Source organism: Crocodylus siamensis, chromosome 4, assembly GCF_052110815.1.
Source record: "Crocodylus siamensis isolate JL-2025a chromosome 4, ASM5211081v1, whole genome shotgun sequence".
NCBI classification, from domain to species: domain Eukaryota; kingdom Metazoa; phylum Chordata; order Crocodylia; family Crocodylidae; genus Crocodylus; species Crocodylus siamensis.
Window position 1 is genome coordinate 42,316,079 of NC_143398.1, and position 12,572 is coordinate 42,328,650.

At 43.6% G+C, this 12,572-nt stretch overlaps 1 protein-coding gene across 1 annotated transcript in view; it reads right to left on the reverse strand.

The window, feature by feature from the left end:
• Positions 1-2,762: 2,762 nt before the first annotated feature.
• The window catches only part of ASB15 (ankyrin repeat and SOCS box containing 15), a 43,881-nt gene continuing 34,071 nt past the window's right edge, over positions 2,763-12,572 (reverse strand). Inside the window, exons 7-10 of the mRNA XM_090042172.1 lie at positions 12,003-12,174; positions 10,580-11,150; positions 9,266-9,419; positions 2,763-4,345 (exon numbers count right to left, since the gene is read on the reverse strand). Of these exons, the coding sequence (XP_089898298.1) occupies positions 4,173-4,345; positions 9,266-9,419; positions 10,580-11,150; positions 12,003-12,174 (1,070 nt within the window). The 3' untranslated portion in view covers positions 2,763-4,172. The remainder of the gene's footprint in view (positions 4,346-9,265; positions 9,420-10,579; positions 11,151-12,002; positions 12,175-12,572) is intronic.

Here is a 12,572-nt window from a genome sequence, read left to right on the forward strand (position 1 = left end):
GCTTTTTGAACATGTGGGGAAATCCTACTGCCCTGGAGCTGAATGCTGATGCCTCAGTGTTTTTTTTTCTCTGACCAAAGGAGAAGATGGAGTCCTAAATTTAAACCTTGGCCTATGAACCATGAAAGTAGAACTGGAACTAGCTAAAGAAGGTGTTATTTGAGCATGTTTCTCTTCCAGGTTGTGATATATTATGAGCACATATATACTTATATCATGATTGCTAGATTCGGAGTTCAAAGCCAAACCTTTACATTACAGCCAGCTTTTCTTTTATTGAGCTCAATAATTTGTGGTGTGACTAAAACCTAACTTGCATTTAGGATGAACATATGATTTGGGAAGTATCCAGTCTTGAGTTAAAGACACTAAGAAATGGAGAATCCACCACATCATAGATTCATAGATGTAGGGTCGGAAGAGACCTTGTAGATCTTCCAGTCCAACCCCCTGCCCTGTGCAGGAGAGAAAACTGGGCCCAAATGACCCCAGCCAGGTAAATGTCAAGCCTCCTCTTAAAGACCCCCAGGGTAGGAACCAGCACAACTTCCCTTGGAAGTTGGTTCCAGATCCTAGCCGCCCTGACTGTGAAGTAGTGCCTTCGGATGCCTAGTTTAACCCTACTCTCTAGCAACTTATGGCCATTATTCCTTGTTACTCTGGGAGGCACTCGGGGTAACAAGGTCTCTCCCAGACCCCGCTGGTCCCCCCTAGTAAGTTCATAGATGGCCACCAGGTCCCCTCTCAGCCTTCTCTTGCGTAGGCTGAACAGGTTCAGGTCCCGTAGCCTCTTCTCATAGGGTCTGCCCTGCTGACCCCTGATGATGAGGGTGGCCCACCTCTGGATCCTCTCCATGTTGTCCACATCCCTCCTGAAGTGCGGCACCCAGAACTGGACACAGTACTCCAACTGCGGCCTGACCAGTGTTGCACAGAGAGGGAGAATCACCTCCTTGGCCCTGCTTGTGATGCATCTGTGGATGCACAACAAGGTATGGTTAGCCTTCCTGACTGTGTTCTTGCACTGTCGGCCCATGTTCATCTTGGAGTCAGTAACGACTCCAAGATCTTTCTGCCACCGTGCTTTCGAGAAGAGAGTTCTCCAGTCTGTAGGTATGCTGCTGGTTCCTTCTGCCCAAGTGCAGCACCCTGCACTTTTCAGTACTGAATCCCATCTTATTTTCATTTGCCCACCCCTGTAACCTGTCCAGGTCCCACAGAAATCTGTCCTTCTCTTCTAGTGTGCCCACCTCACCCCAAATCTTGGTGTCGTCTGCAAATTTAAACAGGCTACTCTTCACCCCGTCATCCAAGTCGCTAATAAAGAACTTGAACAATGCGGGCCTGAGGACCGAGCCCTGAGGGACTCCACTGTCCACTTCTCTCCAGGTCAAATATGACCTGTCCACCACCACTCTCTGAGTATGACCCCTCAGCCAATTTGTAATCCACCTGACTGTGTAGGCATCAATGCTACATCCACGTCCTTTGAGCTCCATGGAATAAGATTCACTATCTCTTTGGAGAATTGTGATGTTTTATGATTTAGAACAAATCCAAAATTTTCAAAATTCTCCTCCAAAACAAAAGGCCTAGGGTTGGCCATTCTGGGACAGTCTGCCTGTTCCAGAAATGCAGATCCTGGCAGCCAGGTCAAACTTGAGAGCTTTGCTTCTAGGGCTTTCCTGTTAGCTTCCTGGGAAAGACGCAGAGAAGCCAAACAACCTGAGCACTTAGGACCTAGGGTTCCCTGGCTCTCAGCTCTCCACCAGTCCTCTTAGCAGGCTAGTGAGAAATCTGGCACCCCAAGTTTAGGCTCTTTAGGACCCAAAAGAGTGAACTGAGAGGAAACAAGCAGGTTTCTGGTGGAAATCTGCCTGCTTTCTGTTCAACTTTCATCAACATTAAACAGATTTCATGGAAAGGTTCAAATTTGATGAATAGGCTTTTTCCAGTGGAAAAACAGTTCATCTGAGAAGGTCCTCCCAACTTTGAGTTATACAATGTACATCCTGGAACTCTAGTGCCAAAACAAGTTCCTGTCATTCAGGGTCAGTATAACTGTACAAGCACTCACCTAGGGTGGCAAATTGTAGGGAGAGGCAACAATGGCAGCTGTTTTTGCTGCCCCTCACAATTTGCAAATTATATATGCCTAGGGCAACAAGAATCCTTGGGTCAGCCCTGCTACCACTTTAACTCAAGGAGAATCATGATTGTTTGCAGCAGATGTAGCAGTTTGAAGGAAGAATAGCAAGAATGAGGTGTTCTTTTCTGCTTCTTGCACAGGAGTTGAGGCTTTGCTTCCCACATCTCTCCTTTATTATTGGAATAGCTATTACACTTAGAGCATATATCCATTTTGTGGGCAGTCACACTGATTAAAATACAGTAAAAGCTGAGTTATCTGGCACCTTACAAGGCGGCATGCTTTGTTAACCGGCAAGCCAACTTGTAAGGGTTTGTAAGGGAAAAGTGAAACTGGAAGTTCCCACCATGGCACTTCCGGTTTTGCGGAGCCCCCACGGCCCAGGGGAAAGCAGCCTGCACGGGTTCCTCCCTCCCTGTCCCTCAGGGCCTATGGGGCCCATGGGAGGGGTGGCAACGTGGTGGGAGAGGCAGCAACACCCCAGATGCAGCGGAACAGGTGGCGGCCCAAACAGGCAAAGACGCCTGTTTGGGCCACTCAGTTAACTGGCATATTTTGTTATCCAGCACCCTTCATTCCCCAAGGGTGCCAGATAACAAACCTTTTCCTGTAGCTATATTCTTCTGATTTTTCCCATGCTAACCCTCCCGACCAGGCAACAAAAAGCCCCACAGAATTCTGTTGAACAGTAATACAGTAAGTATACCAGGAGTGTACATCAGGGCTTGGGGGAGCATTTATTCACCAAGTCTCCCCAGAGGAGGACAAGAAACATGGGCACAAACTGACTGAAGTTCTCTTCAGACTAGACATAAGGAAAATCTTGTTTACAAGTCAAGTGCCAAGGGTCTGAAACAGGCTCCCCCCAGAGGTGGTACAGTCACCCACCCTGGCGATCTTCAAAAAGCATCTTGAGACCACCTTGCCGGGGTCACCTGACCCCAGCAGTCTTTCCTGCCCAAGTGCAGGGCGCTAGACTCAGTGATCTGTAAGGTTCATTCCCGCCCCTAACAACTATGAAATAAGGGTGCAGTGGACATTTCTTTCCTCGCATCCCATTCCTTTTATTTAAAAACACATTCTTTTTAAAGCCTTCCTTTCACTACTTTTTCCCAGGTATGCCCAAATGTCATTCCCAGGAACCCCTGAACTCAGCAATAGCAATAAATAAGATCTTTGCTGTCTGATTGGTTTAAAGACCTGGAAAAAGAAATTTTTTGAGGGAGCATTTTACACAATAAAACCATGTTTTAAAATATGTATGTCAGATTCCAAGTTAAATATGTGAAAGGTGGCTGCAGTCAAGTGTTATCATACAAATGGAACAAGGGGTATTTTTATTTGCTTCACATTTTTCAAACAATTTTGCATATTAAACATCAGTAGACAATGTTGCTTAGACTAGATCAGTGGTTCTCAACCTTTTTAGACTTAAGGAACCCCTCAGAAAATGCCAGCTCTTAGTTTTCACTTGTTTTTTGACTACAGAAAAATTGCAAGAACTCAGCAAGACCATAGCAGGTTAGAATAGTTTTAACACAATGGATTTCTATGTGAAATCTCTGGGTTTATTTTGTAAATCATGTTTGCACACATGCTAACTTTGCATGGCACCCTATTGCATCTTTGAAAGGATCCCAAAGCATCCTCCCAGGATGCCATTTCACCCTGGTTGAGAATCACTGGATATTAAAGAAACTGTTTATCTGGAGTGACATGTACATATCGCTCACCTAAAAACAAATCTAGAGTGTTCTACTTTGCACAATGATTATCAACTCCTCCTCCATGGTCTTAGAATATATCACATTGAAAGATAAAATGTTAAAGTAAAACATAAAAAGTTAGATTTAATTTTAACATAATAGTCTTTTGACAAAATGTGTGTTCCGTTAAAGGCCTATTTACAGCAAATCATAAAGGTTTTGAAAATGCGTAAGAAAACTGAACAATTCTTAATCCGGTAACAAAAAAAGGAACAAGGAAATTAGTAATTTACATATTTTAAACATTAGTATTTAAACTAATCCAACATCAGCCCTTTTCCATATAGATCATATTCTTTATACAGGATATAATTTTTGAGAACTGGTGGAAGAGGAAGCTTCTGCATTGATTTCAGTTTCTGTAACCTCTTTAGTCCCATAACTTTACGTATTTTCAAGCGGCACAAATGCTTCAAGGCACGGGGATTATCTAAAACAATAGCAAGTTAGAAAAAAACAAAGTTATTAATTTGGTGATCGTGAGTCAGATTGAGAATTTCAATATATATGTTCTAATAACATTTATACCAAATCTATGAGAAGAAAGTGTTATTTTTTCTGCTTTTAATAAGGAAATGTTATTTTATTTCTATCTAAATGTATCACTAACAAAAAAAAAATTAACTAGAGCAGTGTTGACATCCTAGGGTGGGTGGGGGTAGAGGAATGCAGGTCAGTGTGTGGGTAGGTGTAGGGGGACTGTAGGTGTAGGGGCTGCTTAGGAGGGGTGGGTCCCCTGCCCTCCACAGGGCAGATCTTCCCCCCTACCCCAGCACATGGACTTCCCTGCCTGCCGGGTCCCAGCCTCCCACAGGAGCTACAGCCCCCACCCCCCAACTCCCTCTCTCTCCAGACCCTGCTTGTTCTCTTGCTTGTCTCCAACCCCCTGCTCATTCGCCTGCTCGTCTCCAGCCTCAGAAGCAGGGGAAGTCTTCAACACATCTCCAGGAGCTTGTCTCCAGCCGTCTGCTCGTTCTCCTGCTCTGTCTCCAGTCCTCCAGAGGCTGGAAATGAGCAGGAGGCTGGAGATGAGTGGGGGAGCATTCAGGAGGCTAGAGATGATTCAGGGATTCCCCCGGTCAGCTCCATGCTCCTGACCACTCCCCCTCTCAGCTCCTGCCCCCACATTACCACCCCCCGCCCAGTTCCAGCCTCCCGCACTGCCCGCAGCTTACCAGCAGCAGCAGTGGTGGTCGGGGCCACTGGAGGCCTCATGGCACAGCCCCCTGTGTGGCATGGGGCAGCAGGGAGCATTGGGGCTTGGCCCTGGCTGTCTGGTACCTGCGCTGCAGCTACTGCATTGTGCGGGTGCAGCCTGGCTCAGCAGGGCACCATATGCTGTCTGGAAGCTCAGAGGTGCTGCCGCTGACACCTGGGGCTCAGCGCCATTCAGCCGGAGAGGGCTGGAGCTCTGAGACAGCATGCAGTGGCCCTGCCGAGCTGGGTGTACCCAGACAATTTGGCAGCAGAGGTGCCAGGCAGTTGGGGCCAAGCCCTGCTGCCCCCCACGCAGGGGTGCTGTGCCATGAAGCCCTGAGTAGCCCCAACCACTGCTGCTACTGCTAGTGAGTGCGGTGGGACTGGGGCCAGGCAGGAGAGCAAGTGGGGGGCAGGGGAATGAATGGGAAGTTGGGGAACAAATGGTCCCCTTCCACCCTACTCCAGCCCCCCAACTCCCTACTTACCCAGCATGAAGCCAGGTCTAGGTCCCTGCATCTTGCACAGCTGCCTGCCCCACACAGACAGGCATCGTGCTTCAGCACCAGGTGAGGGCCAGCCATAGAGATGCTCTGGCTGACTACCAGTGTCTCTGGAGATCTGAGCCACCACTTGCCTCAGGGCATGGTCCCGGACTGTGCCCTGCTCTGCTTATTTCCCTGGGGTATTTTTTGACCCAGGGGTCTAATTTTGCCCCCGCATTGCAATTTTGCAGTGGGGGAAACATTTTTTTGTTCCTGCACGTGCCTTTTGCAACATTTCAAAGGGGGTTGAAACTCTGCAAGAGGCACATGCGCACTTGTGTGGACGTGCCCTATATAGTTAAGGCTTTTTCTCTGATCTGAATAACAGACTTCAAAGTTCTTAAAGTTCTGACAATTTAGATAACAAAACAACTTTAAAGTTGTAACACCAAGCAACAAACTCTAAAAAAAAAATGTTTTTTTGCTTGATAGTGTAAGCCACAAAAGCAAAGATAGAATGTCCGTTTAACTAGAAGTTTCTGCTTTTTATCAGTTTAATTTTCACATGCATTCAAAGAGAATTTTGTATTTATTTCCCTAATAGAAAGAGAACCCTGCTTTGATGAAGGCTTATAAAAGCTTGCATTAGTCATCTGGTAGACTGCATGTTCTAATAAATGTACAGAAACATATTAAATAGGAGTTGGTTTTAAATAAGCAATTCTACTTTATTATTTGACTACCTATGTAGAAATATATTTTAAAATGATTGTAGATGTTTGGCAGGCTAAAAGCTCTACCATGATATGCTGTATAAATATCAATTTAGGCAAGCTGCATATTGCCTCAGGAAATCACTGTATTTTCTTGCATACAACTCCCACCCTCAAATAAGATAAGCATCTTGTTCTTTGAAAGGCAGAAACAAAGATCTTTTCTTGAAAATACTGGTAACTAGCAGTAAGTAACTGAGAGGCACCTTCTGTAGCAGGACCCTCTGGCTGGGAAAGAGAAAGTGTCTACTGCGGAACCCCAGGTGCAGCACTGCAGCATTACTTTGGCTTTCCCTAGGCAGAGCCAGAAACTTATGACAATTTTTTTTTTCTTAGAATGTGCACTCCATTTTCCAGCAGCTGACTTCTGGAAAAGAAATGCACGTAGTATGCAACATAATAAGGTATCTGGACATTGTCTGTGCAACAGGTCTAAGAGCAACTATTCAAAATTTAATTTCAGCTGCTTTAAGTGACACACAGACAAACAGCATAACCAAAATAATTGTTTACCTGTGTTATTAATTTAAGTGACTGAACATCGAATTTTTTTAAAAGGTAGGACTAAGCACATAATAGGCATGTTTATATGAGACAGTTACTATGGAGTTGACTAATTAGTTCTGCAGTAAACATCTCACGTCTGGAGTAAACTAATAAACTTTGCAGCAGGGTAGCACTTGTAAATACAAGTGCTATCCTGCTACAGAGTTTTTTCCTCTGCAGCAGTACACTGATGGAGCTAGCTGAGGCATGGGTGTACTTCAGTGCGGGGGCTGCCTGCTGGCTAGCCCTGCACTGGAGTACCTTCATGCCCAAACTAGCCCCTCACACTGAGCAGAGTCAGAGCAGCCCTGGGCTGGCAGGCTGGCCCCTTGGGCCCCCTGCCAGCTGGAGCTGCTCCAACCTGGCTCAAAGTTCTGTGGTCCCGGGATCATGTGCAAACAGCATGCCCAGGAGCAATAAATGCTGGAGTGTATTGCTCCACCCTAATTGCACATGTAGACATGCCTAATAAGAGATAGGAAACTGAAAAATTGACTTAAGAGAAAAAATCCTAGGCCCATTGAGGTCAATAGGACATTTGTCATTGACCTAAATGTGGCAGAGATTTTACCTTTGGTGTTTCTGCCTATCAGGAGGGAAAGGTCCTTTAGAGATGGAAAGAAATTCAGCCCTTTCTAAATCTAAGTTCTCAGTTTTAAGATCTTGGCAGATCTTAAATGATCTACTGAAAGCAGGGCCATCTACATCAATTATTTTGGGCAGAGGGCCGCTTACTGAGTTTCAGCAAGCCATTGAGGGTCACATGACAGGCAGCCCAGGGCAAATAAATGTTAATTTTCTAAATTTTTTAGGGGCCCGCAGGCCGGATAGAATGGCCTGGCAGGCTGCATCCGGCCCCCAGGCTGCATTTTGCCCACCCCTAATGTACATGAAATCCCAGTGTCTTCTCATGATTTCCAGTTGTGGTCTCATGGCATCTCCCTAAATTGTTGTTCCTGAATCTCTGGGTCAGTGAAGGGTAAGGTTTATATTATAGTGGAATATCCCATCTAGTTTTTAAGCCTTTAAAATACAGGCATAGACAAGAAACCATGAGATGCATCCAAGTCAAGTGCTGAAAACAGCTGCCCTATAATGTATGTTACATAAGGCAGATATAGGTAATTACTAGGGCTGTGTAGAGCGTTAGTCCCTGATTCGACTGGGGGGTGATTTGGCCCAATTCGGTGGCTGAATCTCCAAATCCAAATTGAATTGTGAGACTTCTTAATCTCTCTGAATCAAATCCGAACCCTCCAAATCAATTCAAAGAGATTTGGAAAGATTCAGAAAGTCAGACATAGACACAGCTTTAAATGTTTTTTCTACATACCTCAAGGTACCAAGGCAGCTCATGAATGCTATGGTGGTGGGGCAGATGGAGCTTCCCACAGGAGTACAGGGGCTCCCCAGCGCACTTGACAGCAAACCTGGAAATGGACCGGAAGCACTTCCGGTCCACTTCTGAGTCCACTGGGGAGCACCTCACCCAGCTTGGCAACCCTGGGTCTGGCGGGACACCCGGTGTCCCCCTTTGGCCGGTCACCAAGCCAGAAAGGGTGTGGGAGGTGGGGCCTGCACTTCTGTTGGTTGCTCCATCTGCCCCAGCATCGCAGCATTCACAAGCCACTCCTGCTACCTCAAGGTATGTAGAAAAAACATTTAAAGCTGTGTCTATGACCAAATCGCTGATTCTCTGAATCAGCATCGAATCTTCAGATTCGGATTCAGCTGAATTGAATTGGGGATGGTGATCCAAATCAACATATCAAATCACTCCCCGATTTGGGCCGAATCTGAATCCATATTGAATACGGCCCATTTCGCACACCCCTAGTAATTACTGCATAGCATAGGAAATGCCATCATCTAACATCTGGAATGTTCCAAGATTTTAAGCACACTTGTATGTTGCTCCATAAAGAGCTATTAAAGATGAAGGAGGGAGTGGATGATGAAAATGTGAGCCTTAGTACAGGTTCAACTTGTCAGAGTTAGAAAAACATGTTAATGAAGAGTGAGACTCTGTCATTGCCGCTTGCTTGGAGAAGTACTTCAGATCATCACATGGAAATACAGTAAAAGGCTTCCCGTAGTGCAAGCTACTCCTCAAGAGTAGATCCTCAGCTAGAGAAAACTGTCATATTCCATTTAAATCAGCAGGACTAGGACAACTGACAGTTGCAGAAGGTCTGCTCCTATCTGAGCAAAGGAAAAAGGCTGGGTCCTTGGACTAGTAGGTAAATTCAAACAAACAAAAACATTAGGATAAATGTCCATCTGGTAAGGGGATGATTTTTAAAATCTCAAACAACTAGTGCAATTATTAAACAAATGTTGGATTTTTACCCAATATCTGATGTATCTCTAGCCATTCTTTCTGTGATTCTAGGACAAACTTAAGTTTCGGGCACAGAGGAACGTAGTCCATATAATCTACTAAAACACGAACCACTTTTCCCACTAAATGTTTCAGCCAAGGAACTCCAATAAAGTCACAAAACTGAAAGGAAAAACAAATTATATTATTTTTAAATCCCATATAAGGACATCCCAGTAATGCAATTTTAAAGATTTCATGCAAGTTAAACAAGATTTAAAACTGATAATGTTAGAAAATATACTGCAACAATCCAAGTCTAAAACATCAAGAAGTCATTTAAAGGGCCCTTCTATCCATATCTGGATTCTATGATTTCTTCATTTGTTTGTACAGAGATGTAAAGCCACTAATCATGGAAAATATTTTAATAATGTTAATAACTCATTATTAAAATAATGAAAATTTTAGTAATTTAAATAATTTCCAATAATCTTAATCCATATTGATTTCTCTTTAGGCCTAGAATTATACATCCAGTGCAAAAAAGATCATTACCTGTGCAGCAACAATAAAATATTCAGCATTATTGTTCAACCAATGGTCTCAATGCTTTCAGACTTCCTTAATTATATTTCAGTTCCAAATATCTTCTGAGTATGGCCTTCTAAGATCATGGGTTGGGTCCTAAAATAGCCTACCAAAATATCTGACACTCCTGAAAGGAAGGCTGATCAGAAAACACTTCCAGTGCCTTTGTCGTACTCATGTTACCAAAAATAAGTTGGCAATATCTTGTGCACTCTGTGTGATAAATAATGCCTGTTGCTAGTAGGCATTCTACTGTTATTGACTCCAGCTGGAATTGTGGGTTTTCAGTATCTCTGAAAAGGAGGTTGCAGGGTGTCTTAAATTGGCATCCAACATTACCGGGCACTTAAAAAATGTTGACCTAACGTCTCAATCCCACAAACAATTATGCAGGTATATTTTTGTAAGTACAGTATTCCATTCATGTATATAGGATCACTCACATGGTTACAGGTTTGCAGGATCAGGCAAACACTAAATATTTTTCCAAAGACAGACAGCAAATCATTAAATGATTTGAGTGCAGAACCCATATGTATGTCTTCCAGTCTGATGCTCGAATCAATAGTCAATACTCAAAACTACTGTACATATATCAGAATTGAAACTGAGAAAAGGCTGCTTTGTAAAGGAGGGTTAAAAAGGGAAGTATGGTGGTACCTTAATTTTAGTTCTGCATAAAAACTGGAAAATCTTAAAGCAAGCTAATTACATGACAGAAATGAAGATTACAAAGTGGAGAATATACTTACTGGATTATCCTTTATTATACAAGGTGTCCATCCTGGTAGCACCTCTTCCTCTGGAGTTGACCACACAAAAGAATTTCCGAAGATGTCCCCATGCATACAATCAAAACACATCTCCACCTTATATCCATGATTGAGCAACAGTCTTAGCATTACCTCATCATTCAAAGCGTATTGTATAGCACTGGGGAAATGGGTATCATTAATGAGCATGAAGTAGCAATTGACATTTGCTCTGTGGGATAGAAGTAACCTCACAATTTCATGGTTACCAGCTCTCACTGCCACAAGAAGACAGTTTAGAGGGTCCTTATTTGGGTCTGCACCAGCTTGGAGTAGCATTTCTGTGCAGAGAACATCATTGTTGGAAACAGCAAAATAGAGCGCTGTTTTTCTTTCATCATCGTAGCTTTCTGAAATGTGTTCAGCCAGGAGTGCATTGACATCAAAATCATTTTCAATGAGGAGTTCTAGACACTGAACATTCTGGCCCTCAGCTGCTGAATGAACGGGGCTTAACCCACTTTTCTGGATTGCTGTCTTGGATGTAACTGGAATGAGATATTTCAGTGCCCTAAGAAAATAGTGAAGAACATTTTTATTTGTGCAAAAGCTAAACAGATACCAGCCCCTCCCTGATCTCAAAACAAAGATCAAAACTGGATAGCCAGCTTTCTACCTGATAGAGACATTGCAAGAAGAGCAAGATTTTGCCTTTGTTTACACCAAAACAATCCTAGCAGGCAAGCATCTGTACCCAGTTATACTCAGTGAGGCTCCATTGGTTTAAATGAAGTTATACAGAAGGTAAATCTGCATTGTGTCCCAGTGACTTTCATTTAGCGCTGGGGGGCTTTTTAAAATTTTTATTGTATATAGAATAATCAAACAATAGGGCTGGAAGGGACATCAGGAAATCATCCAATGCAACCTCTTGCTCAAAGCAGGATAAAATGCTAATAATGCTTTAATTTTACCCACAGATTATATATTGTGTGCATATGATGTTGTCTTGGAGCACTAATTACAACTAAGTTAGTTATGTACTTGTCAAATATAAATGCTTTTTCACTTGGACTTTGTAATTGATTCTTTGAATTTGAATGGAATTAATTCATGTTTTAATTTAATAATAGTCACAGTGGGCATATACATGCTGACTTTTGAGTTGTAAAGTAAAGGATGTCAGCTCTGTATGTGCTAAAACCCAGACATGAATGCAATGCAGCCATGTTAGAGTAGTACAGGGTACTCTCAGTTTTGGTTGTGCTTATTGGTGCACATGCAATTATGTAAGTTGCCAGGTCTATGTGTGTGAGGTGAGTTTACAGTACTTCACTTTGGCGTTCCCTTGTGTAGCTTGTAGATGATGCAGGCATGCACAGTATGTCTTAGGGAAGTCTTTGAAGCCAATGATTATACTCACAAATAATGTCCTTCATATGCTGCTTTATGTATGGGGAGTTGTCCTGCTCTGTTGGGCACATTACCACTTCCTCCATATTCCAAAAGAAGAGCTATACAATCTGGATTGCCTCCACCAGCTGCTTCAAACATTATTGATGCACCATCATCTGCTACGGCATGTACATCACCACCTGGAGGAAGGATATGAAGAAAACATTGAGCCCAAAGTGGAGACATTTTCCCTTAAAGAAAACACTTTGATATCTTTTCTGTTCATTTTCAGATATAAGAATTATGTCTCTAAAAAGAGAACTGAAATTTACTGTGGCAAGTTTAGAATTTCAAGGCCAAAATCATCGATCAAAGACACAGATGTGTATATTTCCAAAACAAGATGTTTCCATCTCAAACATGGGCGACAGGTGCCACCTTAGTCAGGGGGAGAACGTGAACCCCCAGCGACCATTCAGCGACCAGGTAGGCATCCCTCCACAGCCAATCTTGCTGACCAGAGGGGGGTTCCCCCACAGCCGACCAGGAAGTGGTCACAGTGCTCCTGGGAGTGGCCACAGCGCTTTACCCGATACTC